At 44.3% G+C, this 27,604-nt stretch overlaps 1 protein-coding gene across 5 annotated transcripts in view; it reads right to left on the bottom strand.

Moving 5' to 3' along the window:
• The window catches only part of NPAS2 (neuronal PAS domain protein 2), a 100,907-nt gene extending 73,554 nt beyond the window's left edge, over positions 1-27,353 (bottom strand). For 2 of the 5 annotated variants that reach the window (XM_083820584.1, XM_083820585.1), the window contains exon 1: positions 25,158-25,643. In XM_083820584.1, coding sequence (XP_083676710.1) covers positions 25,158-25,480 — 323 coding nt within the window. In that variant the 5' untranslated portion in view covers positions 25,481-25,643. Of the gene's footprint in view, positions 1-23,083; positions 25,013-25,157; positions 26,199-27,291 lie in introns of those variants that run through there. The other 3 variants (XM_083820583.1, XM_083820586.1, XM_083820587.1) reach the window with 3 other exon arrangements.
• Between the last annotated feature and the right edge of the window lie 251 nt (positions 27,354-27,604).

Below are 27,604 nucleotides of genomic sequence, written 5' to 3'. Positions count from 1 at the left end.
ACTTTCACTTACATTGAGAATGTACCCTTTTGTCCAAACAACAACAACAAAAAATAGTATTATGGTGCTATTTAAAATAAATAATGGCAACATATCCTTCTCCCACCCACTTGGGGAGCCTGTGTCTTGAAATGTGCTGGCTCTGCTCATACCAAAGGTTTGCTTCTAATTAAGGGGTAACTGAAGTCCTTTCTAACACCTGTATTGTATGGATTTAATATGCTAATGTGTAAGGCTGTCTCAAATAACTAATCCTAAAATGTGTTACTTTCTTTTTTCTGTACTCTTAAGTAGTTAGTGCTGCTAATTTAACTCCATCAGGATGAAAGGCATTAAATGAAATGTCTGGAAGGAATTAATTTAAGTGCTTATCAAAGACTGGTAATATCAGCTTCCACTGGTAAGTAAAATGAATGCCCGTGAACTGGAATCAGATACATTGATTCAGCTCTGTTGTGAAAACATAGCTTAGAGATAAATAGTACTACAATTATTCACACAGGAAAATGTGCATCATCTTAATGGAACCACTATAATGACCTTGACTAAATTAACTGCATTCTCACTTTCTCAGATTCAGTGCCAAAATACCAACAATATCATGAAGTTTATATCTGTGCTGTGAGGTGTCCGTTTTACAATGGGACATTGAGAAAAAAATCTTTATCCACAAACATTTCATGATTCATACACACAGTTGATGCTGCATAAAAAGAACTAGAAAATAATACAGGATTTTTATAATTCAGGGCTGTATTCTTGGCTTATATTTACAGCTCCTCCAGACCTGCAGGTCTGTGATTTGGTCTAGGCTGACATTCACTAAATCTACAGATTTAGCTCCAGTCTGCCGATGACACAGCCAGAGTTGAGGTTAAGGCAGGGGACTGCTGGAGATAAAAAGCAAGTGGTACTGCCAGGAAGAACAAGGCTAAGGAAGCTCAGAGAGTAGGAGTGCAGTAAAGCATGACCAGCTTGAGAAGATGGGAATAATACACTCTAGTTGATGTTAGTTTCAGGTTTAATGCCATGGGTAACACTAGAGCTCAGACCCAGAGAGCTGAATTTATTACTGGATCTCACAGGACTTACTGCGATCCCAATTACAGACAATGGTGAAAACTTGCTGTCGGCCTCCTTATGTAAACCCAGGACTGTGCCTTAGGCTGGGCCAACACACAGGCTTCCTCGTTACTCACCCTTGTGCAGCATAAACTCTTCAATTCAATTTGCAGCTGTGGGGAGTCTTTTTGCTGATACACAGGATTTTTAAGGGCTATTATTAGCTTACTGAAATGAAACTGCTGTTGATATGAAAAGCTTCAATATAAAATCAGGACAAAGTGACCTGAAAAAAGTATGGATTCCCTGTCTCGCCAAGTATACATGTTCTGGTGAGGCCTATCATGCACTGGCTGTGTGCGTGTGGAAGAAAATGAGGATTCACATGAAGGTAGCTTCAGACCAAGCACCTCAGGCCCAGCTGCATTTAACCGTAACCCTCATCCTGTCTGTAATTATCACCTGAAAACTCCTAGCCCTTAAAAAATCCAGTGGAAACTATTTACCTCAACTGCCAATGCCCCCACAGATGTGGGGTCCAGCATAAAACTAAACTGTCCATCTCTGTAATTCTTACCACTCAGCCCCACTCTACATGTACCCCTAGCCTTCTTTTCCTGTCCTGCAGCAGCTTTCCTGGGGACAAAACTCAGCTTAACATATTTAGTCCTGTCAGTCCTCCTTCATAGCAGCCTTCTGGCCTTGTGCAACCCAGGAATATTTGTCCTCATGTGGCCTTTCCACATCTAATATTTAACTGCAACTTTTACCACAAACACTGGGTAAAAGTTGCTTGGTATCTCCTCCTTTCCCCTACAGCTGGCTCTGCACCTACTGCACCAAAAATGGGCTTCAGTCAGTAACGAATCATTGCTCTCCTCACCCAGCATTACAGAATATACCAGTGATCTCTTGTAGCAATAAGCAGAAGTCTCTTGCCCCTGTGATTTCTAGAACAGCCTGAATGTTAATCCTAGCTTAAGTTTCTCTACCCCAAGGCCGAGCAGAAGGACTTGGTCCAGGTGGAGAAAAGGGCTGATAGTAGCTTCTCTATGGTATGCTCTGTTGACTTGGGCCCCTCTTGCCTTTATCATTTGGGTTCAGTGGGTTATGTTCACTGACATACTGTAAGAGGTTCATGGTGAGGGTGAAGGCCATATGGCTGCGGATAGGCCTGTGCTCAGGATTAGTAAAGACACAGACTGAAGAGCTAAATTTATTACTATGTCCTGCAAGTCCTTCTGATCCAGAATGATATACTGTTGTCTGGTTATGGCTATGCTTAGAATGTGAAAGAGATTTTTTATACAGCTCATTTCCCTTCCTCGTCTGCAAAAATATCAAATAAATGTCACTCATTTATTGTCCCATTGGTGAATTCCTTTGAAAATCCTTCATGGCAAGGTGGCTGCCTGGTGCTGTCTGACTGCCGGGGCTGTACACCGCTATTGCTCTGTGACAAGAGGCTCCTATGGAGATTCACTCTCAGTCCTATGTGGGCATTCCCCAGCCTCCCTAAAGATAAAGTAGGTGTTACAGCCAAAGTCTGAGGGTCTGAATAGCCACCTTTATGTCTTGCTTGAGCCCTGTTTGCCACATAAACTAGCTTCCTGGCAACAGACTGGATGCTTTTAGGAGTGCAGAGATGGGAAAATGCAAAGGTGATATTTCTGCTCTGGGGCTGTGCAGGAATTCCCTGACTGGAACGTCCCATGTGGAGAGCAGCCCGCCCGCAGGGCAGTGAAAGAATCACTGTCTCAACCTATGTATTGCACATTTGACTGAAATCTTTGGTTGTGAAGAAGCTGCATTTTTCTGGCACGTTTCTAGGAAAGTAGATTCTTAGTTTGCTGCCAGGTAGGATAGAAGAGTTGAGTTTTTAAGAGCACCAAGTGGCATATTAGCAAGTGTAAATGCATCCAAAAAATGAAAGAGGACTATATATCTGCTTCTGATTCACTGTTCTGTGCCAAATAACAGTCTCTCAGTCACCTTTTCTTCCTCAAAGAGAACAGGTTGTGACAGATTGAAGTCTTCTCCCCTGCTATGTCAGGAGCCTTTATGTGACAATTACAACATCATTTTTGTTTTATGATCAGCTGAAGTCAGTTCAAAACAGCACTTCACCTCACACATGAAGTAGTATGGCTTTATGTGACAGGGACTGGGATTTGGCAGGAGCAATTCCTCATTTACAATCTGCTTTCTTCTGTCTCAATGTTTTACACCTGATGCAGAGTAACTTTAGTTTTGAAGCCAGTCAGGCTTATCTGGAGGAGTGACTCATCTAGGGCAATCTGAGTAGCCAGCTCCTGCTTGCTCTGAGAGGCACTGTAATGTTGAGCAGTGGAGGAGGAGAAAAATCACAAAACCATGGCAGGGAAAACCTCAGTCCTCCCAGATAAAATCTGAGATATTCATCTGCGAGCAGCAATCCTGGTGCTCAGCGGGCAGTTTCTTTATCTCCTCCCTTTCCACCGTGATTTCCTTTCTCTCCCGTTGCACCCAGCTCACATGCCAGGGGCAAAGCTGGCCTCAGGAAGTTCAAAAAGAAGCCAGCTGGCTGTGTGCGAGCCCCCACATCAGTGGATCCTGCTGATGTAATCAACAGCACCATGTTTCTAGCTTTTTTTTGTACATCTCTAGTGCAGCAATTAGCAAGTGTAGGTCTAAATGCTGCAGTGTTCAGAATGATCTTGGCTTCCCTTGACAATTCACCCTTTCACATCATCTATGAGACCTATGAAAATAATACACTATTTCCCATTAGTAATCCCTCCCACTTGTGATTTCTTTTCTTTGTGGCCAGGGGGGACGAAGTGTGCAGTCACCACACAAAGAGCTCTCCAGAGCAACCACCATGAATTCAGGAAACCTGGCCCTAAGCCCATCCACCTTTCCCAATTTTCAAATGGCTCCTATTTAATTTCTTTCCTGGTTGCTTTTTCTTTTTAAAATGTTTATCTTTTAAAATTAAATGCATGAAAACATGGTGTTCCTAGGCATGACGTCCGTAAGTGCAGACTGGCCTGCAGCCTGACACAGACGAGTCCTGCGCAGGTCCAAGAGCTGTGCCACGCGGTGGCAACACCAGGGTGAAAGCCACTCTTGGTCTTATGCAGGCACTAGCAGCAAGCATCTCCATTGCATCTTACTCCTAAATCTGACATTAGGAGCAATTTTATAGGTGTGGAACAACTCACTGCAGATGTGAGCCACTTAATCCAGACCCAAAAGGACATAATAAAAGTTCTGTGGGCAGTAAAACCAATTTTCTTACTGGTTTGTGTCAGAAAGCTCTTGCGTAGGTTACCCAGCGTCTGTAGGGCAGATATATATTGTCACAAAGCTTAAAGATATTCCATAGCTTTGAGATCCTTACCTTTCTCTCAAACTTAACTGAAATTGGCCAGCAGGTTCAAAATATAGCCAGACAGGCATGACACAACCACACATACACACACACACACAAAACATGACCACATAACCCTTATTCCCCTAAGAAACTGAGAAAAAAACAAAAAACAAAAAAAAAAAACAAAAAAAAACTGTTATTAACTCAATCCAGGCAAGTTTTCAGGACTAGATCCTGCAAGGATTTACAAACCAAAAAAAGGTTACAACATCTAACTTTTAGTTGTCTGGGTTATGATTCATCTCACCTAACTTGAGGTATTCACAGTACAGATGCTGACAGCAGAGATAACTGTCAAAACTGCCTTTGTAGTCAGTGGAGAGATACAGAAACGCTTAGGGTACAAGTAGCCCATTTTTAAGAGGGTTATCAAAATCAATCAAATACATCATGCTCGAGAAGTGCCCACTGATAGCAAAGGAGCAGGTTCAGGCTAACACTTTTCTCTCTCTCTCTAGCCCCCCACTGTCCCAGGAGACTACGTAAGTGCATCTCTGTCAGAAAATTTACAGCTGCCATCCTATAACTAGCCAGGTTTCTCCACCCTGAACCCTGTGGAAGAAACTGCTCCAGTATTTTCTGCTGATGGCGAGAGGACCTCCTCTGCCAGGTAGCCTAAACTTTCTTCATCTAAGCATTGAAAGTTTAAACCATTTTGTTCTCTGGGTAATGTGCTTTATCTTAAATAACTTTTCTTCCTCATGTTTCCTTATCATCTCATACATCTCCGGGGAGCAATCAGATTGACTCTCAGGCTCTGTTTTGCTCAGCTTTTTTCACGTGCATGCTTCTTTCTTTGCCTTGTTCAACTCCTCTTCTGTCCTCTTTCCCCTGAGCCACTTTGTCTAGGCTAGCAGGTCTTCTCTTAACCTCCAAGGATGTACAATGACAGTTCCCTGATGAGGAAAAAAGTGTAGTTTTAAAATTTACTTTGTATATCTGGATAACCTTTATTTTATTGTTCTTTCATACATATGGCCTCTCATTTAGCTTGCTCTCTGCTTGGATGGGCCTAACAGACACAGACAGAAAAAAACACATATGAAACACTCAGAAGCAGAACTGTACAAGCACAAGATGGGCATTCAGGAGTAAGAGGAGTCTCTGAAGTCACTTTGAGTTCATTCTTAAAAAAATAGCAGGCTGCCAGATTGAGAATGTCCCTTTGGCTTCTGTATTTCTCTAGTTTTAAAAACTTAACCAAAGAGCATTAGCATTCTGCTGCTGTGCTTTCACAGGATAAATTACAAATGAGAACAGTGAGCGCATCTCGGAAGTTATGGTCTTGTCTTTGGATACTTGATATTCCATACAGCCAAGAGCTGCCTTAAGACTGATGAAAACTTCTGTATGCTTGATTTACAGTCTATTTGGAGGTGAAAAAGTGCATTTATTACTTTCATTTCCTTGTTTTCTTTTAATTTTTTTTTGTATATCCAGGCAGCAGTCCAGGAAAAAATGCAAGTTTTGCGGATTCGTTTATTGACCCTTCCATTGTGATTTAGTAATATACATCAGCTGGTACTTACTTGTACTTACTGAAAACCTAATAAGGGAAGATGTTGAGCACATGTTCTAAAATAAGCATATGGTTTAAACATGCTATTAAATTGTAGTACTTGCTTTTCTTCATTTTCTGGATTTTTCCATTTCCTTTCCTGGAGTTTTAATTCCTCTGGGGCATATCATAAAGCCCTTACTCAGAGAAAACTACTTTTCTGTTTACTTTGTTTAGGTTAAAGATTGCATGAGACAGTAATATTCTCAAAACAAAGAGTTTATTATTATTTAGGTCTGCAAAGTTAAATTGTTTTTTGACACTGTAATTGTTGAATAAAATAATATAAAGTTTGCCATTCTTTCCTGCATGGGATTTTCTTAAAAAGGGAGGGCTCCAGTTTTGTAGTCATGGTGTTTATACAGGTCTTCTGCTTGGTCTGTGATGGCTCACGTGCACCCAATTTTTGTACTGCTTATGTTTAAAAAACACAGTGAAAGCATTTTTGATCCTGCATGGAAGCCACCATAGTGGTTTCAACACTCTGACCAATTCTGTTCAGATAACCACATGCTTTGGAAGAGAAATTCTTGATTACTGTCCTTTTAAGCTTTGTACATTTTCCCTTGAATCTCCTCTTGTGCTTGCCTTTCCTTCCATATTTATGCCTTTAGCTCAGCCTGTTGGGCAGTGGGCTGTGGACCTCCTCCAGTGTTGAGGAAATAAATTAGGAGAGAGATCAGCATTTTATCATCAGCATGTCACATGACATTTCACATCTTCTTTTGTAATTGTAATTTCAATGGTCCCTTCAATACTGATGAAATTTATAACATGCCAGGAGGGCTCTCTCAGATTAAGCTGTTTTCTTGTGTATTAAAGGGCCGTCATGGAACATTAGCCATGAGACATCAACTAAATGGATCGAGACTTTAACACAAGGTGGATGACCTATAGCTGGAATTCGGTACCCTTTCTCCCAGGCGAGCTGCTTTATTACTCTGTGAGTAGTTTCAGTTCATTCACTGGGACTACTTGTGAGATGCAGTCACTGTGATTAAGAAGGTCAGAATCTGTCCCTGTTGACAAAAGATTATTTTAACACTTAAGATTTCTTTTGTGCAGCTTTTGCTTTGACTAGTGAGCACTTCATCAGGTGAGTCATCCCCTTTCACTGGGTCTAAAGCTTGCACAGCTTGATCCATCAAGATTTATGGGCATGCATGCGTATACCCCATTAAGCTACACTACTGAAGTGAAGGACACAGTGTTGGAATAACGAGATATTCACTGTGAGCAAGTAATATTAGACTTGGGCTAGAAACACATTGTGAGCATGTTGGCAAAGGAGATGATTCCTCTGAAAAGGGATCAGAGCTGGGTAATATTATGTGCAGCCAGGCCTGATGTTCAAGCAGCTCTTTCTGGAGTGGAAATCAGAAGCCTGAAAGTGGTGTCCCAATTTCCCAGGCAATATAACGGGGAAAGCGGGCCGCCTTGGATGAGGATTCACAACCGAGAGAGAAATATTTGCTGCCCAAATGCGGAAGACATTGGCACTTTTTATTCCTATCTTATGCATGGCCCTAAGTAAGGTATGGTTTCAAGCCACCCTTCTCCTCTATGCTCCTCAGGGACATGCCTTTCTCCTGCTCGGTCAGTAAGCAATCCAGGCTGTGCATCTTGGGTGCCCAAGGCCAACTACTAAGTTGGCTCAAGGCCATTTGCAACTAAGGGTGCAAATAGGAGCAGTCCTTCACTGTTTAAGGGCACGTGGTGGTAGAGTGCACTTAAATGAGCTTTAGTCTGTTGTGAAACCTCACCTCCCACCCCTCAGTAGATCTGCTGTGAAGCATCCCAGCTGCTCACAGCTACTTCCCTGCATGGCTTCACAAGGGGCAGTTGTCAATTTTGCCCCATATCATTGGAAACAGATTTGGGGACAAATAGAGCCACTTTACCCTGATGACTCTCATGACATTATTCTCAGTACTAACAATATCCTAATAGCTATACAAAATCAATACATTGAAATAGACAGATTTTAAATTAAAAATCATAATATCTTTCTGGAGGGTTGCGAAGCCAACCTAAAACAAACACTTGTCAATTCTATTTTATTTCTTGTCAGGCCTCCCTTTCATCTCACACTATGAACCAGAGAAATGCCTGAGTTTTTCCCTCAGACTTTGATCACTGCATTACCATGACAACAATGTATTTACTGTAGCTATAATGGATGGACTTCAGATGTCAACTGGGTCCCTTGGAAGTCCGTGGGGGAGCTTTTGGTCTCCGTATACCACAGTAAATGAAAGAATGATTCTCTTGACTGAAGAGCTGACAGGTAACTTGCATTTGCTTTCAAATCTCACCTGTTCTTTCAGCAATGCCCACTGCCTTCCATCAGTTTTAAATCCACCGACTCTTTTAATTATATAGAAAAACAGGCCAAACTTCTATTTATCAGCTCCCTTTGTGCTTTGCTGACTGAAGCCCGTAATCCAACAAGTTAATGCATCAATCTGACAGGATGTGACGCATGGACACCATGAAGGTGTTTATTCTTACTGTTTATGTTATTATTCTTTTCAGAGCTTTCAAACCTTGCACAGAAAATAAATAAATAAATAAATAAATTGTGTAAGGCTTAGTTCTTAAACAGTTCACAACTAAAGGATGATATTTTGCATGCATATGGGTTTGGAGCATAAAAATATATGATAGAAACAAGACCTATTATGCTCCTGAAGACATTGATACATGAGAGTAATCAAGTCACTTCAACAATAAAAATAACTTCCAAGCGAAGCGTAAGCTTTATACCTTATCGAATTACAGACACAATACAGAACAGCACATGGAACTCCAGCTCAGCAAGCGAGAAGCAACTTCGTTACAGCAAGAGTCTTAAAGTTTGTGTTTTCTTACCTTAAGGAGTTTATGAATAGACAATAAAATTCCTTTTGCACAAGGTTTTGTAGAGATTAAATTATAAATATACATAAAAAGCTTCAATAATGCCTGTCAATCTGCTCCTAAAAGATGCAATTAGAAGATCAGAAAACTAATTAAAAAGCCTGTTTGATCTCAAGAGTTTGGTTGCATACTGACAATTTTGGAAATAATTCATATCAGAAGAATTTTTGAAGCTTTATATAGCTCTGAACATGTACAACTGATATTTTCTCTGATATAAAAATAGTGCATAATTCTATAAAATGAGAACTGTATCATCATGGTAGTCATAAAGATGACTTTAGCTATTAGTAAGAAAAAATCTTTATTAGTCTATTTAAACCAGTTAACATTTTTAATTTAAAATCTTGAAAGGCTGTTTTAACCATACCATAGCACATCGCAGCATCAAAAACATCTGAAAATGAGCAAGAAGGTAACATTGTGGGCTCAGTATTTATCATTTCTCAGTTACACACATTTCAAAGTATAAATGAGAAATCCTACATCAAATTTAATCTTTTAAACTACCTGTTTAGCTGTACAACCTATTAGAAACAAAGTTTCCAGGGAAATTTTTCAATTAAACAATTTTTTTTTTTTCTCTTTTGACCTACCTCAAGCTTGCTGAACCATAAAGGCCCCCCTTTTAAAGCAGATAAAGAGTCCAAAAAATTATGTGTGCTGAGTCAAAGTAGTGGAAAGTTTTGAAGAGAACAGAGTGTGTCAGGCAACAACATCTAATAGCCTCATTGCAGCCCCAAAACTCTGGGTGACAAAGGCAAAATTTTGGCCACGTTGGAGCTCAAGGGAGTCAGCATTTCATCTGGAATGTGCTTTTTGCTGCCTGCTTGGTACAAAGTAGATCTGAACCAGGTAGACAGTCACTCGAAATGCCCCGGTGTGAAGAGCTCAGCCAGCCACCATGTGCCACCTCCCCTTCCTGCTACTGCACTGAGGATGTAAGGGAACTGGCCGTGACTCAGAAATATCTTTATGTGGTACACATCCTGTTCTTTCAAATCATCTTCTGGGCCTGTCAGCAGCCACAATAATTGAACAGGACAGTGCTGCTAGCCGTGGTGGCTGTTGATTTTTCCCCCTCCCTACCTGTGTTAAGTACACAGCCGCTGCCACTACCCTTCACAATCTGGCTGTGATGTGCATAAAATACCCCTTCTTAGCCCCGTTTTTGTACATAACCACTTGTAACCAGTAGATTTTGAAACTGAGAACAACGCATGAGCTTAATTTTTCATTTTTTCCTCTCACCCCCCCCAAATACAGAAGCAGTAATTTTAAGAGAAAAGGGAGAAACTCATCTAAAAAAAGCTTTGCTCAGTAAATGCATCTAGAGAATGATCAAGAAGAAAGTCAGAAGTCTTGAGGGTTTTATTAAGGCTCATATATCTGGCTGCAGGAAATACAAATTTTATTCAGGGCTAGCCTTCTCAGACCTCCCTCACCTCTTGCCTTGTCTAGAGAATGACTTGGGGACAGTGCTGGCCAAGAAGCCTTGCTTGATTCCTCCAGCTATGAGAACCTCTCTTGGTCACACAAAACATTTCCACAATCAAACCACTTGAGCTGAAAGTTTCCAATCTGTTGTCTGCCTTGGAATTACTATAATTATTCCTGATATCAGCCGAAAGAGTTTAAACAGGAGAGTTGTTATCTTCTTGAGAAAAGTTTGACCATCCTGCTTTGCAGTTGTATGGTCTTTGCAGCAACAATATCCCACTTTACAAATTGGCCCAGAATAGCCGACAATTAATAAAACAGAAGTTTTTACCCTGCTGCATGCAGATTAATGTCATCATTTCAGAATTATTTTAGGCCAGGACAAGTCAGCATTGCCGTCACAAAAGTGGTCCCATCCTTTCCCTTTCCCCCAGCTTATGCCAGCAGTGACTCAGGGAACTGATTGGGAACTGCCAGCAAATTAACCTGACTTAAAATGACCGGTAGCAAGAAACAAAAAAATTATTTGAGCGTAGTGTGATCATTAAATCATTAAGTAGTGAATCATAATGAATATGCAGGAAGTGAATAAATTAAAATTACACAGACAGACTTAATTATGCTATTTCCTAATTTCTGAGTGCTCGACTTTGCATCTGCAGCGGTTAGTGTTTAATGCAGCTTCTGTGAGTATGTGATTTTGCTAGGTCTTTCAAAAAGTGAAAATCCTCATTATTGGCATTGTTCTGGCATTTCCAAAATATCAGCAGACTTCCAGTCACTTCAGCTAACAAACTCTGGAGTGGTCACAGGGTCCTGCTGCATGTAGGAACAAGGGGAAGCTGTGAGATGCAGGAATGAGATGCTCTTCTGTGAGCTTTGTGGGCATTTGTTGAAAGTGGAGGTGTGCTAAATTTGCCAGCATCAGGTTTTCCTCCCAGGTGCCTATGTGAGCAAGCAGCCTGCCTGTCCCTCTGATCTCCAGCCTGACTGCTCTTTGCACACCTCAGACCCCCCAGCCCAGCCTTGCACTTCAGGACAAGCATGTGCTCATCTCTGGTTTTAGCTTTCCAAATCCCAAGTACTTCCCAAGAAACTCTGCTTTCCAGCCTCACTTCCAGTCTTTGCTCAGCCTAAAGACCTCCGTGGCTTTTCTTCCAGCCTCTTTCTCCCCACCGTGCTGCATCCAGGTTGCCGCCATGACTTTCCTACTCCCAGGCTCAGCTCTACGCTCATCCCCTTTCCAACACTATCTTCTTCCAGTTAGCCACAAACCCCCTCTTCAACCCATCTAGTACTGGGGGCTCTTTTTCCAACCCCCCTCTCACACTTCTCCCCACGGACACACTTTGCAGCTCAAATTTCCTGGTCTCCTTTGCTCCTCTTTCAGTCTCTGCACTCCCTCTCCTTCTGATTATCATATTTTTATTGTCTTCATCTCTTCACTCACCAGCTCCCTGCAAGACAAAACCCAGCTCATTTCTCTTGTCCTCCAGGACATTCACATGAAGAACATTCTTTGAACACTGTAAAGTGGCTTAAACCCATATCAGCTCCAAAGAAAATCCTGCTTTCCTCCTTTAACGCCACCACTACCATTGGTATGGCTGCACCATCAACCAGCTTAGGAAAACATAACAGCCGAAAATTAACCCATCCACACACAGAAAAGGTTAAATTTCAGCAAGATCAGCTTCCTGGTCTGGCCCACTGCTCCAGGACAAGGGAAATAACAGAAATGGGTGTCCAGACTTGGAAGTAAGGCAGGATCATCTTTTGCAGTAGCAGCAGAGACTTACACGGATTAAAGCAATCTTGCTACCATCGCTTTCGTACTAATGGGTAACATTTGATAAAGCAATGGAAAATTGGTCTTAAATGGAAGAATATGCTATGCTGGTGTGCTGCCTGAGTTCATTCCAGAAACATCTCACAAATCCCCAGTTATTACTTTGTTCTCTAAGACAACTGTCTTGCAGGAGGTGTTGCATTCTGGCAGAGTAAGAGGAGTTTCGCTTGAAACAGACTTCTCCAAAAGAAACCTAGAGACTAGCTGGGAAACAAGACTGGAGAGAAACATCCAACAAGTTATTAACTCCAGATTAAAATGCAGAAAAAAGGCTGGCCAGAGCTGAGCTCCTTACTACTCTGGATTCATTATAATCTTTGAAAAACACACGCTACCTCCATCATAGACACACTCCTGATTAAAGTGTGAATAGAAATAACAATTAAGACTATTAATCAGACCAAGTTTTGGAACTGATTATCCATTTTTGATTTAGGTGTAGCCTGTATTACAGATTTCAAGGGGTGTTGTCAATGGGGAATATAGAGAAACTTTAATGAACCCTACGTGGGAAACATATTGATTGGTGCTGACACTACTACGCTCCCCCTCAAACATTTTTTTTGCTGGGATAGCTTATCCTCTTTGTGAAAAAAGGTTAGTTCTGCCAGTAAAGGAACTTCATACAAACTGTAATAAATTCTGCCAGCAATCTCTGCTAGAGAAAGTTACCACTGTGCCTCTGCACGTATTATTTTCAGCAAAGATCTTTAACAGCAGACAATGCCCGCCTAGTCAAAAGTGATCCACCTGCAGAAGCATTTGTGGACTAGCTCTTAAGTGCCTTTTTCTGTGTTGCAAAATGTTAATGTAGATTCACAATTCTCAAAAGAACATTCGAAAGAAGCAAAAAGGTTACATCAGTGCCTGAATCAGTTTAAATTTTGCAGACAAAACTGTGAACCATAGCTTTTCATGAATACAGTAACTAGAAAGAGCCAAAAGCATTTGGTACGTGTTCAGTGCTGACAAATATGTAATAATTTTCAGAAAGCATCATGCTCATGCGGTCTAAGTAATCCTTATCTTAAATCCTCACCTTTTCCTGGGAAGCTTTACATACAGATGACCCAAAGTATTCTGCAGAAGACCACTGTCCTCTCCTTGGGTTGCTGGGTGGGTGAGTTTTAAAACTACTGAACGTGAGGTTGCAGAACAAACTAGTTTTAATTATAAACCTACTTTGGATCATCCAAGCCATATGTAGAGGAATTTGAAACAAATGGGAAACAAATGGATAGATGAGATTAAGTCCAGGCTAGGTTGTCTCTTTGGGGTCATATCCAGATACAGAGTTGCCTCCCAAAGTGAGGCCATTCGCTAGCATGCTGATTTTCAGACAGTACACCTCACTTCTTAGCTGCCGTGCCACTGTGATGATTGCTCCCTTCTCATCCAACCCATCCTCGCTGCAGTATATGCGTGAGTCAGACTGGGGACCTAGTCAGCCCTTAAATATGTGCTTAAGTCTTTCCATATTCAGGAAAAGATGGATGAAGTTCTGAGCAAATGGGTAATGAAAAGCATGTGCCTAAGTGTTTACCTGAATAAAGCTGCTCTGCTGAATCTGTGCTAAGATGTCAAGCACACATCAGGCACGCTCAGACTCTTCCCTGGCGTTCTTTCACACAGAGCCCCTGCCATGAAAACTGTTGTGTTCACAAGGGGGAAAACTTCTTCCTGGAGAGCAGCCCTGAATGAGAGGAGCCATAAGACCAAAGATAACGCCTGCCTCTCCCCTACATCCCTCGCTTCCCCAGGCCACAGATTAAAGCAAAGGTCTAGAAACAAGGGGGAAAAAAAAGGGACTTTTTCTAAAGGAGCCATGAGAGGTTACCCCATCTCCCATTTGTTTTCCCCGAGCAGCCCGTAACACAGCGAGTGCTGCTTGCTTGGAAGCTCATAGGCTGAGAGATGGGAAGTCGCCGAGTGCAGGAGTCAAGTTATTTATTGACATCTCCACCCCCCAAGCCTCTTCACAGATTCCCAGTGTGCAGGGGGGATTTCAGACTAACCTCCGCAGGCTGACCTTTTCTCCTGCATGTGCTGGCTCACCGAGGAGGCAGGCAGAATTGTCTCCAGTCTATGTGATTCAAGAAGCCATGGATACTTTTGTTAGTTGGCCATTATTCACTATACTTGGGAGACCAGGCTGTTTAAGCTGAGACTTCTTCGGGTGAAGAAAAAATGTTGCACATTTTACATTATCTCTTGCAAATATGAAAGCTTGCTGCAGTCTTTGGATACAATATTTATGAATTGGTCTTTCAGCCAAATCCACTTCTGCATAAGGATACACAGCTGCCGGTACCAAAAAGTATGGTACTTCCCAAATATAACTTTGCCATTTTTAAAATCACTCTAGAAGCTTGAAAATAATATTTCTTTCTTTGTAAGTTAAATCTCTAGGTCTGGTGTTTCAAAGAGAGCCTGAAATTAGCCAGATTTTGTGTTTGTTTGTTTGTGCACAAGAATAATTGATTAAATCAGCACAAGCATAACTGATTATACACTCTAAGAACAGTACTGAGGAATTCAGCTGCAAAACGAGTGGCATTGTGAAGAGCTATACCCAATTTTTATGCTTGCATCTCATGTCTGGAATCCCCTCTCAATTACACAGTAGCAATTTTGAAATGTCTCATTACCTCCCACCGCTGGGTATCTAGATTTTGAATGAATCTAACCTGCATTTTTCAAAACTCGAAGGGATTCCTTTTAAGATGTCTCTTTAAACTTTTTCATGTAAAGGAAAAATTTGCATAGAAGAATATTTAAATACAACTTACAAAGAATGTCATCACTCTTTCATTAACCAGCATGATGACCCTCTAGTAGTTTCACAGTGGGAAAAAATCTGCAGAAAACTATGGCAAGTCTAATGCCAATTATGACTTTGAAAATATATATATTACAGACCAAGAAAAAAAAAAGAAAAAAAAAAGTGTATTTCAAAGTTAAAAACTGAACTTAGTTCCTCTGAAAAATATGAATGGATGTGGAAAAAACTATCAAATTTCCCATTTGGTAAGCAACAACAAATCTATTGTTCAGATGTAGTGTAAATTGTTCTTTGGAAGAAGACAGTTTTGAACAGAACATATAGAAATTGCTTTAAATAATGCCTTTTTAATTGGCATTACACTATATATATATCCTGTAGTTTTTGGTACATGTTAGGTTTGCCAGAGTAACAGGAAATTGGACACCATGAAACAATGTTTGTAGCTACTGCAAAAAGAGAAGATGTTTGCTAATTTAAGAAAGAATAAGTAATGTTAGCATTACGCCTTTTACATTAAGAAATATGTCTGGAGGGATCCAGATGCTAATAATCTGTAAGCTGGTGACATTATTTTGAAATTCTATGCCACCCATTAAGGCACACGCTTACTATTTACTTTGCAAGCATGAACAAGATATTCTGGAAAAGAATCTGAATTTTTGTCAGACTAGCTAGAAAATAACAATACTTAGCACTTTCAAAATGTCTTCCATCCTAAAAACGAGAACAATTAATAGGTAGCAGGGGGGAAGCATGAGGTTAGACAGGTAACCAGTGGGGACTGGGCATCCAAGGGAAGCCCAAGTGTAGCTGGAAGCAACATCCCTGCAGTTCACAAGTTCCTAATGTAGCCTAACCACCAAGATGGATCAACACCCAGGAAAGGGTTCACTGTGACTCCTCTTTCTGCCAGTGATGTATTTAGCATGCCAGAGACTCCTGCTCAGTGTCCCCCTCAAATACCTGGCTCTGAATGGCACCCATAGCTGATCAGAGCTTACGTTACACAGCAAAGCTGCCCTAGTTTGTAAATCAGAGGACTGATGCACAAAGATGTTGTATATGTGGTCTAAGCTCTTATCTTTGCACAGTAGAAGAATTATGAACAAAATCCATCTCTTTTGAGATTTCCAGTTTTGTTGCCATCAACAAAACCCTTTTTACACGGACTTTAAAATCATGAAGTATTTTCTTCTGACTGCAATACTGTGCCAAATATGTATTTTATCACTTCAAAACCCAATTTACTGCTAAAACCCTGCACAAATGCTTCAGAGAAACTTTTAAGATCCTTCCCAGAAAACAAGGAAAGATTACTGAGATTAATTTTGTGCAAACAAACCTCTGCCTAAATCACCAATCTGTTTCTTCACCCTAAGATAAGTACCTTGATATAGGCACCTTTACGTAGAAGTAGCCTAAAGAAGCCAATGAAATTCCTTGACAAATGCATGATGTATACCAACTTTTTACGGTACCTTAGTCAGTGAAGGTGGGGATAACAGAAGGACAACTGAAAGAGAGAATGAGATAATGAGAGGGGAGAAGAAAGGAAGAGAGGGAAAGGTGATAACCAAAAGGTCGTAAGGTCTGACTGAAGAAAAAATAAAAAAGACCCTTATGAAGAGAGTTACAGATGAAAAAATATAAAAGAAGGAGAAGGAACAGCTAAAATGCAAGGTGAGATACAAAATAATAATAATAAAATAAAAAGGGACGGAGAAAGTTTAGTCCTTTCAAAAGATCAAGCCAGTAATTCTTTGTCAAGCCAAACTCCCCTTGATTTCAGTAGGAGTTTTGCCTTAATGAGGACAGCAGGATAGTCACCAAATGCAGCTTTATTTCCTATACTTGAATAACAGCAAGGTATAGCAAGATACTCTGTTGTTGAAAAAGACTGCATTTTTGAAGGAATATGGATATTAGGGGCCAGGCAGTATAAGTGTAATTGCCACAACCAGCTGAGATACATCAGTGTGCATCAGCTGACAATGAGGCCCTTTGTGCTGGAAAGAAAGAGAAAAGATGAAAAAACAGACTCATGCCACCTTGCAAATAATCAAATTAAAGGTCCAAAATTATTCCAGGAAAGTTTCCATTGACTTCAGCGATGGCTCAGAAAACAAATAAGATTCTTCAGTCCTTCTTATTAAAAAAAAAATACTATCACTACAACAGTGAATATGAGTGACCTATTTATTTTGTATCTGTATTGCTCTTGCTGAAATTGTTGGAAATGAACTCATGTGGTTCACAGAAGTATTCTTTGATTAGGCTGTTTTCAGGCAGAAAGACAGAGAAAGTATCTTACACAGATATTGTATTAAAATACTGAAAACAAAGCATAAGATAACTAGATTGAAAATATTCTTCCAACCTTTGTAGCACAAATAAAGCCAATTTTAAAAGCTAGACGCTCATCTGGTGAACAGGATGAAGATTTTGTCTAAGTAGTGGCCTTAATGGTCCATGTAGAAATCACATAACTGATTTCCCGTTTATAAATCATAAATTAAAGGAGCTCTCACTGAAAGTATAATTGGACTGTGGGTATGTCAAATGCAAAGCCTCCAATTTAAAACCTTTTACTGTTTTAGATGTCAAAACCAGGAACAGACTAAATACCACAAGTAAAATCTGAAGAATTACCAATAAAAACAACAAAGCAGATATTTTGTGTGAGAACTATGAACAGCAGAAAAATATCCTGACTCCACTTGATCACATTGCACACAGTAATAATACTTATTATTTGCAAGACTTTGCAAGAATACCAATCTTATCCACTGTACGGGAAATATCAATTCTCCCTGACATATTAATAAGAGTCATCCCACCCAAACCAATAAGTCCAGAACGTGTTCAAAGCTGGATTCATTCAGCTGCTGACTGGACAGCCAGCCAGCAATTCTCAGGTATTGCACAGTCACATTCACCTGTTGATTTAGAGATTACAGGTGGGAGCTTCCTTCTTAAAAGAGCCCTCCATCTTAACGATTAGACACACCTAAGAGTGAATCAAGAGAAAAATGGTTGGTTTGGTTCATCAATGACAGAACGATAAAAAATAATCAAACTCAATTATTGTTTTCTGCAGGACTAAAATTATGCTAAAGAAATTCACTGCCATCTGTAAGCTTGTTAAAGTTGATTTTCTTGTTCTGGTTTTCTTCCTAACGATGGAACAGCATTGTCTATTTTTAAAGAAAATAAAAGCCGCTTGAATAATAACTTGTTTTTCCCAAGATAGAACAAATCATAGTGATGGGCTTTAAGAATGGTTACTGAATTAGAAACGAGAATGAAAAACAAGTATTTTCCTGCTCAAGGTTTTCGTTTTAATGTGTTTTTATTTTTAACTTGATTGAGTGCTGATTACAGAAAATTCAAGGCTATCAGGACATTAGACTGCTCAATTGACTGAAAAGTTTGATGACGTTTCTAAAAAGCAAGGCTTGTTGGGAAATGAAATCAGTACCACTGCTCCAAGATAACTCTTGGGGAGAGAGGTGAATATTGCTTAATAAATAATGTTAAATGAGATCCAGCAGGAATTGCAGGATCCAGGAGTGCTCTTGGAGCTCCTGTTGGTTCCCTGGGCTTATGTTGCTTATGCAACACCACTCACACACTCAGCGTAAGGGCCTGCCATTTGACTGCATAAGGTAGACCTAAAATACGAATAGGCATTCATACAGTTCAATTATGTGCTGCATTTGAGTTTCTTACCAGCTAGCATGCAGAAATTTTAAAAAATTATCATAAGGACTTGCACATTGCTGAGTTTCAGATTGTTGCTGCTGTTTTAACATCACTAGATCTCATCTAAAAGCTAGCAAGGAAACACACAAATATGTAAATACATTATACTTTGACCTTTGCTTAAGCGATCAGTAATACACAGTTTTTGCTTTAGAACAGCCATGGTGCTCATGATCTAGGGAGTTTAAATCTGCTTCTCGGATGATTAACAAAATTGTCTGGTTTAGTAACTAGCAGCCAACAAGACGTTATTGTTTGAACCAGTGCTTAAGTACTGTGGATAGCTGAAGAAAATTAATTTCCAAGACACAGTCCTATTCTCTATTTGGAATTTCAAAGCCTACTTTCATATGGACAGATAAAACCATAACTACAGCATTGTCAGGTCAGGAAAAACAACCATCTCTCCCTAGATCCTCCCTCTGACACCAGGCAGCAGCAAAGGCTTGGGAAGGTTTTGCAAAGAGGGTAGGCATGTGGCAATATTACAGTCTCCCAGCAGAGACTTCTTCAGCCAGGCATTGTGGCTCAGTATTCAATGCCTCTTGGTGGGATTGCTTCCGTGAACGTAATTGCTTTCTGAACCTACTCGAACCGAAGAAGATAAGACTGTCTATGCTTGGCATGTCTGCACGGATAAATAATAGGACACCAGGGAGCGAGCTTGAGCCCTGTACCCTGCTTTTTCCATCGCTGCGTAAGCTTTAGCTCATCCCCTGGCTCTGCTTTGGAGCACTTCAACTAGTTTCTTCAAACCAGCTCTTTCCACGGCAAATATGCTATAATGGGGCCAGCCCTGAGCAGGAAGATGCACGCCACCACAAGTCACTTGGACTGGGGAGCCTACGGGGGCCAGACCCCGAGAGACTTCATTTAGCAGAGCACACACAGCCACAGGGACCTTCTTGCCCAGCCATGGGTGCCAAGGAGCGCGTACAAGAATAAGGCAAACCAACAGCGATATTTCCTCAGGAGACTCACCAAGCTTCCAAGAATTTGCAGCTCAGAACTTCCTAAGCCAGAGGCAGTGGTTTTGTATTTAATAGCCCGTGATGGATTTCTCTTCCATGAACTCATCCAGTCACCTCATTAGCTGATGTAACCTCTGAGCATCCACATCCTGTGGCGAGCAGCTCGGCAGCCTGGCCACGCTGCATGAAGAGCCACCTCCTTTTGTTTCAGTCCCGACAACTGCCTACTTCATCCGATGTCCTCTCTGTGAGCAGTCATCCCCAGCTTGCCTCCTCCACGCTATGCATAATTTTATGGATTTCTGTTGCCTCTCCTGCCCCTCGTTGCCTTATCAGCCCTGTCGCTACTCGTGCAGAAGCCTTGCTGTTCCTCTGATCACCTTTGCTGCCCCTCCCTGAATCTCCTCCCTCCACACACTTTTGAAATCGGTGGATCAACAACACATGGTATTGAAGATATGGGTACACCATAGTTAATAGACTGAAAAAATGATTTTCCTTTTTTATTATTTCAATTTTTTTCTTAGAAACTCCTAATGTTCTATTTGCCCCCCCTCCCTTTTTTCCCTCAACCCACATCTGAACATTGCATTGATATTTTCTGAGTTGTTTGTGGAAGATTTAATCTAACTTTTTGCATCTTCCGTGACTTGTAGCAATGAATTTCTATGATTTTGCCTCAAGTAACACAAACTTTATTAACTTCCAGCATGACACATTATGTCTGAATGCAATGCATATTACATTCACCTGACACAAAGATACTCAAAGAGAAAGGCTGGTTGAAATGTCCTGGTATATGACACTTTGTCATGCTGGCACTTCTTCCGTGTTTTGAAATGACCAAGAGGGTTCATACCTGAACTTCCAAATTTCCATTCTGATCTCAAACCCGCATAAGCATCCTTAGATTTTTTTTTCCATATCATCATTTGACTTGTCTAACAATTGTGGTTTTGAGGCACAGATCCCTAAGAATAGTGTTAAGGAGATGAAACACAATTTCTGTCATTATCAGGCTAGCAAAAGACCACCTGTTTTACACACTTGTGCCCAAGCAGGAGAAGGTGAGCAAACCTCTCTGTACCCGCCACGTACAAGGTCATTTCTGGAGTATCCTGAAGCTTCTGGCATGGAGTTGGGCATGCACCTGCTGTACATACACAGAATAAAGCAGTGGCCTTGCCTCGAAGAGCTTGAAGATGTAGAACAGGACAAGGAACAACAGGCAGGTACTGAGAGAGCAGAGAGCAAAGTGTGTGGCAGTGCTATTTCCTAGTGACAAATGTCCAAGCTCACTGGTAACCTAACTGTTGTAAGAGCTTGATTCTTCTGAAGCCACAAGTGAATTGTCAGGCTGATGCTTTTCAGCCTAGCTTCAGGGGTGCCAAAGGATATTCCTCCCAGCTGTGGCAGGCAGCATGCAAGAAATAATGGTCTCTGCCATGGTCCTTGGATAAAGGAAGAGAAGAGTCTTTACCAAAGTGTTATTAAACGCAACATTTGGGTTGGACTGAGGTGTGCATCATGGTTTGCCTTCAGGGGAAAAGACGCAAGAACTGAAGCATAAAAAACAGCACTTAACCATCCCACCCAAATGTATATGGAATTTATGTGTGCGAGTCCAATGGAGGTGTCCCCACAAACCCCTCAGCCTCATCTGCTGAGATCCCTGAGCCACCACAAGATAAATGCAAGGAGCAGAGAGTGAACCATGCTTGGAGTTTCTCAGATGCTTCTAACACAAACCTACAGGGTCACATCACATCAGTGTCCTTCCTGCACCACAACTCTTGCATTTCTGAATTCAGATGGTGATATATTAGTACATATATCCTGTGTGGCACATAGCAGATCTTACCCCTGCCTCCCCCCTATCCCCAAACAAACAAACAAATAAACAAACAGAAAAAAACATACTCTGTAATGTCAAAAGCATTGCTACATACACATCCATATGTTCTGCTTAAATAGTATTGCATGGTATTTCCTTTTCAAACTTCGGTATCAGTCTCATAACAAAAAAGCCAGTGTCAGCTGATGCTGATTTCTCCTAAACTTGCAGCCTGAAATAAATTTGCTAAAATACAAATATTTGCATGGCCTCAGCCTAGTTTTTCAAAAACAAGTCTTAATAAGACCAAGGATCAACAGAAAGCTAAGCTAAATACAGGAAGATGACTGGTTTTTATACAGATAACGATCTCTGCAAAATTTGCAACTCAAGTGCATCTGCCCTAAGAGCCTGAAAGCAAAACTATAAACAAATGAAAGTTACTTAAATTCTATACCATCCAGCTTAGGAAGGAAAGAAATGAAGTACTCATAAAATAAACAGTTGAAATAAACATTTTCAATTGTTTTATATTTACCAATTATCAATTGTATAGTGATGAAATTTGTTTGCTCAAAACTTATGGCTGAACATAGGCAACTATTTAAATTATTATGTTTGCTGTGCAAAATGTCCTATCCTTAAAAAATGCTAGAGCTACAAACAATCAGTTGCTGATCTTAATTTTCCTACGTTAGGCAAATGAGTTATGATGCAACACCGGCTACATGATTATTTACTTTTTTGTTTCCACAGGACTTCGCTATTTTGATTTATTCTTAATATAGTGAGCTATAAATTCCCCCTCCAGTTAAAAAAAGTGGAAAACCCATATAAGCTTCCGGCAGGAGTCACCAACTGGGTTGACTCCTTGAGGTCCACAGCAGAAAAGTCTTGTGTTACTTAAGTGGGGCATACAAAGTCACCACCTCTCTGTGGCAAAGCTAGTGCCAGAAAAAGGTGGGCAGGCAGCAGGATGGGTCCCTGGGGTGCTGCCTGCTGGCGGGGTAGAGAATGAGGAGGTGAACAGCCACATGGGCTCACAGTGACTTCTGGGCTCCACAACTGAGCTTGCCCTTCTCCAGGTCCAAGGTGCACAAATGGAGCATCAACATTGCCCCTCATGGCAAGGAGATGAAGACAGTTGCTGTGGGGGAGCAGAGAGAGGGGTGAAGAAGGGGAGGAAGGGGCTGAGGACCGTGGAAGGCAGTGTGAGGGGGGAGATGAGACGGATAAAGAAGCTATAGTGCCACGATTCAATTGCTGAAAGCTTGGAAACTGCTGTTTTTGCAGGCTCAGATCTCCTGCCCCTATCCACCACAAGGCTCCCTCCACATTTTTCTGCCCACCATTCTTTCTCTGGGTCTGGGTTTTCCACCTCTACTTACAGTTCCAGCCCTTCCCCTGCACATTGTTCCCAAGCTTTGTCAAGTAATGACCCCTTCAAGTCCTCTCACTTAACCCAAGGTCCCTGCCCTTCATTTTTACCACATCTCCATCACCGGTGCTGCCGCTTCTCCCTTCCAGTCCCACCATTTCTTGTCCTGACGCATGCGAATTAAGCCATTTCCTCTTCCTTCTCCACACTGTCTCCATGCCAGCAGGCACACCCAGCCACCAAGGACACAGCCGAGATAGTCTTCACTGCCTACGGAGCTCACCGCAGCAGTAACGTGTCAGAAGAAGACCTGTGGTGGAAAGTCCCCTCATCCCAGGAGGATGAGCAGTAGCTCAGCATGTAGCAGTGGGGGGCATTCAGCATCCTCTGTACGAGTGCTACGGTCAAACCCTCAACACGCAACCACCACGAGCATGCAACCTGAGCATCGCGATGAAATGATAACTGAGGCAAATTCTGGAAGGCTTTCGTAGGCTCAACGTAACGCACACCCCCGCCACAAGGTTGATCCCAAGCCAAGTATCTTTTTCCTGCTCCAAAGCACAAAGCCACAAGAATTCAACAGTCTCAATGAAAGTGTTTTCAACGGAGCCAAAAAATGCAGATTCACAGAAAAACAAAGATTGAGGTCTCCCTATGCAGGATGAAATATACCTAAACCATCTTTGTCAGATATGTGGCCAAAGAATACATTTTCCTCTCACCACGTTCTCAGAAACAGCTGAACCATTTTATCTGAAACTTCCCAAAGAGATTCTGTCTTCAGCAAATACTCAACCCGGAAAATGTCAGCCTAGTTTTAAGCTTAGCAAATGCATAAGCACCTGAAAGCAGAGCATTGTATTCGAAAGCACTAGGTAATTTTAACCATAGATAACATTTCTGCCGAGGATAAAATAGCAACGCCTTCAAGTGCTGGGCTAGAAAATGGGACAACAGTTGCAATTCTGTCAAGTGCAGTCTATGGGTTCAATCCTGTGTGCCTTTAGTCGTGAGGGAAAGCAATTTTAGGCAAGCCTACCACCTCCACGATCTGGGGCAGGGCACAGAAGTGTGGCTAGCTTGGGGAATCACCCTGGAATTGGATACCTGGATCGGGAAAAACCTTAATTTCCTTTCACGTATTCAGTGGAGATAGTGTATCGTGTGGGAATCACATCCCCTGGAGATTCCCCGTTCCCAGGCCATCCCTGTGGAGTGACTCCGTGTCAACATTCACCTAGAGAAGTGCGTGCAGGATCGGGCCCTTCGCCAGCCGCCAGCTTTCGGAAATCAGCCATGGCTCAGCACATGAGCAGGCTACGCCTGGAAAGCGTGAACACTAATTATTCGGTACCACCAAACAAACTAAAACCACGGGACGCAGAGGAACATTTCGTGCAGGGGGGAGAGGGCGATCATTTTCTGCTTCGAGAAAAGGCAGGGTGAATTATGCCCACTTGTTGAGCGGGCACGGAAAGCTGGGGTGAGCCGTGTCCATCCTGGGGAGCCCCGCAGCCCTCCCGGAGATTTAGCACGGCGAAAGGATGAAAGTTCCTCTGCTGGCTGCAGCGCTCATAACCGCTAATTATTTCTGAGTCACTCGAGTGAAAGTAAACTGCCATCCTGCAGACAGCTGAGGAGTACGGAGGAAAGTTTATTATGGGCGAGCGTGCCTGCTAATTGACAGCCGAGCCCGGTGACCATAGGGGAAAGAAAGCACGGCGGCACAACTCCTCGCCGGAGACGTCCTGAGCTGCCTCTGGGCAGCGCATCCGAGCCTCCCCTCGTGGGGGCACGGGGAGCAAGCGGGAGCCGGGCTCGGGGCTGCGGCAGCAGCGGCAGCAGCAGCAGGGCTCTTCCAGCGGGTGCCACGACCTCTGCTCCCACCGGGGACCTTCCCCATCCCCAGACCCCACACCGCCCTTGCGGCCACACCAAGGCGAGGCCGGGGTGGGGGGTGGGGGGTGGGGTGGGGGGACATTCGCGTGTCCCCAAAAGGGACATCCCCGTCGGGGGGGGGACCGGGACAGCCAGCCCCGCACACGCTCCACGCGGAAACTTTGGGAGCGGGGGGCGGGGGGGGCGTCACGCGTGGGGACGGGGACCTATGGGTGTGGGGGGGTCGCGGGTGGGCGCCCCGCGGGGCGGAGGGAGGGCCGGGGCCGCAGCGCCGCGCGTTACCTGGGCTGCCGCTGCTGCGGGAGCGCGGCGGGGATGCCCCAGCCGCCGCCGCCGGTGCCGCCGCCGGTGCTGCTGCCGGTGCTGCCGCTGCTGCTGTCCGCGGTGGCCACCTGGGCTCGGGAGCCGCCGCCGGTGCCGGTGCCGGTGCCGGTGCCGGTGGTCTGGCTGCCGCCGCTTCTCCGGTGCCTGCCGGTGCCGCTGCGGCAGCGGCCGCCGCTGCTCCAGCCGCGCAGGAGGCCGGCCTCGGGAGCCGGCAAACTCTTCGCCGCCGCCGCCGGGGAGCCGCTGCCGGTGCCGGTGCCGGTGCCGGTGCCGCGTCTCATGGTGCGCGGGGCCGCCGCATGCCGCGCTGCTGCCGCCGCCCCGGGCGCCTCGGGACCCGGGCGCTCCGGGGCCAGGGGCTCCGCCGGCAGCGGGAGGCCGCCGGGAGCCCGGGCTGCCGCGGGGGGGCGAGGAGGCCGGGGGCCGGGGGGGCTGCCGGCTCGGGCTGCCGCTGGGGCATCAAGTTGGCCGCGCGGCGGCGGGGGCTGCGGGGCCGGGAGTTGGCCGCGAAGTTGGAGGCCGGCGGCCGAGGCGGGGGCATCCTCCCCGGCGGCCCCGCATCGCCGCCCCCGCCGCCGCCGCCGCCCCGGAGCCGCTCAGCCGCCGGAGCTGGGGGGGCGCGCCCCGAGCCCCGCGCCCATGGGCGGCCCCGGCCCCGGCCCCGGCTCCTCGCCCGCTCCGGCTTCCCTCCGCCGCTCGCCGAGGAGCGGAGCCGGGGGGGTAACGGGGACCCCCCGCCGCCGGGTCCCCCCTCCCCGCCGCGCCGCCGAGCGCCCGGGCTTCGGGGAGGGCCGGGCTGGGAGGTGGGGAGCGAGAGGGCTGCGGAGGAGCTCTCCCTCCCCGGCTCCGTTTGCACAAGTGCAGGGAATGTTCCACTGACCTACATATTTTTCCAAACATACGTGACCTTTTTTTTTTTTTTCCTCTCTCTCTCTCTCTCTCTCTCTCTCTCTCTCGTTCTGTGGGAGGAGACAGGCGAGGATCCAAGAAAAGGAGAAGCTGGAAAGAGAACGAAAGGGGAAGCAGGGAAAAAAAATAATTAAAAAAAAAATCAAATAAAAAATCGAATAAAACCTCGACCGAAAAACCCAGCCCCGAAATCGGGGCTGCTTGCACAACGCCCCGAGCCGGCAGCGGGGGCTTTGCACGGGGCCACCCCGGGAGCCACCGGGGTCCCCCCCGGCCGGGCAGCGCCCAGGCGGAGCCTGGCACGGCCCGGCACGGCCCGGCCTCGCCCGACGGCCCGCGGGGACAGTGCGGGGACAGCGGGACCCCCGGCGACCCCCGGGCGGGCTCCCGGCCTCGCCGGGCACCGGCGGTACCTCCCGGCTCGGTTATGCAACGCCACACCGGCAACTAGAGCAGAGCCTCGACACACAGCTCGCTCTCTCTTTTTTTTTTTTTCCCTTTTTGCAAAGTAGGTCATTCCTTTTATTCCCCACTTTACGTTATTTTATTTTATTTTATTTTATTTTTTTCCCCTAATTCTCCTCCTGAAGAGTAGCCAGTGGGAGATGAGGCAGCGTGTTGCAGCCCTTTGCTGCTTTCGCCTCGCTGCTGTCGGCTTCGCAGCGCAGTCTGGGGGCTCCAAGCTCCGGGGTGGAGGCAAGAAACGGGGGCTGCCCCCGGCCCCAAATCCCCCTGTCCCACTGCTACGCCGGGAGCGGGCTTCTCTGCCACCTGTAAGGGGGTTTTCCCGTCCGTCCTGCCTCCCTTCTAAAGCCCTGACAAAAGAGGGCTCGCGGTGAGTGGGCTGAAGGCTGCTGTGGGCATCCCCTCTGCCCCATCCCCTCTTGCCCCGTCCCCTCTGCCCCATCCCCTCTGCCCCATCCCCTCTGCTCCAACCCCTCTGCTTCATTCCTATGGCTCCATCCCCTCTGCTTCATCCTCTCTGCTCCATCCCCTCTTCTTCATCCCTTCTGCTCCATCCCCTCTGCTCCAACCCCTCTGCTTCATCCCTATTGCTCCATCCCCTCTTCTCCATCCTCTCTTCGCCATCCCCTCTGCTCCATCCCGGCCGGGCACGGCGACACAAGCAGCTGCTTAGTCGGGAGCATTCAATCCCGACTGCGAATAATTAATTAATAATTACAGGCTACGGAAAACCGTCGCGTTCTTCTGCCGAGTGCCTTTACGCCGTGCTTTATACAGCAGGCGTGACTAATATTGAAAGGGTAAAGTTGTTTACTTTTAAGCAAGATTAAATACAAAACTTTGCAAAGCTCCTCCCTTCCTTTGGATGAAACCCAGCGTGTTTTTTTTTTTTTTTTCCCATTTGGAAATTGTCAAACAGCGGTTAAACAATCCTCTGGCAAACAAGTAGTGCCCGAGGGAATAAAGCATCAGATACATGGGGAGTGGAATAAAAGACATTTCTGTTCCTGAGGTATTTTTCTTGTGTTGCA

This window comes from Anser anser (genome assembly GCF_964211835.1).
Source record: "Anser anser genome assembly, chromosome: 1".
Classification (NCBI taxonomy): domain Eukaryota; kingdom Metazoa; phylum Chordata; class Aves; order Anseriformes; family Anatidae; genus Anser; species Anser anser.
This window is presented reverse-complemented; position numbering and strand designations above follow the sequence as displayed.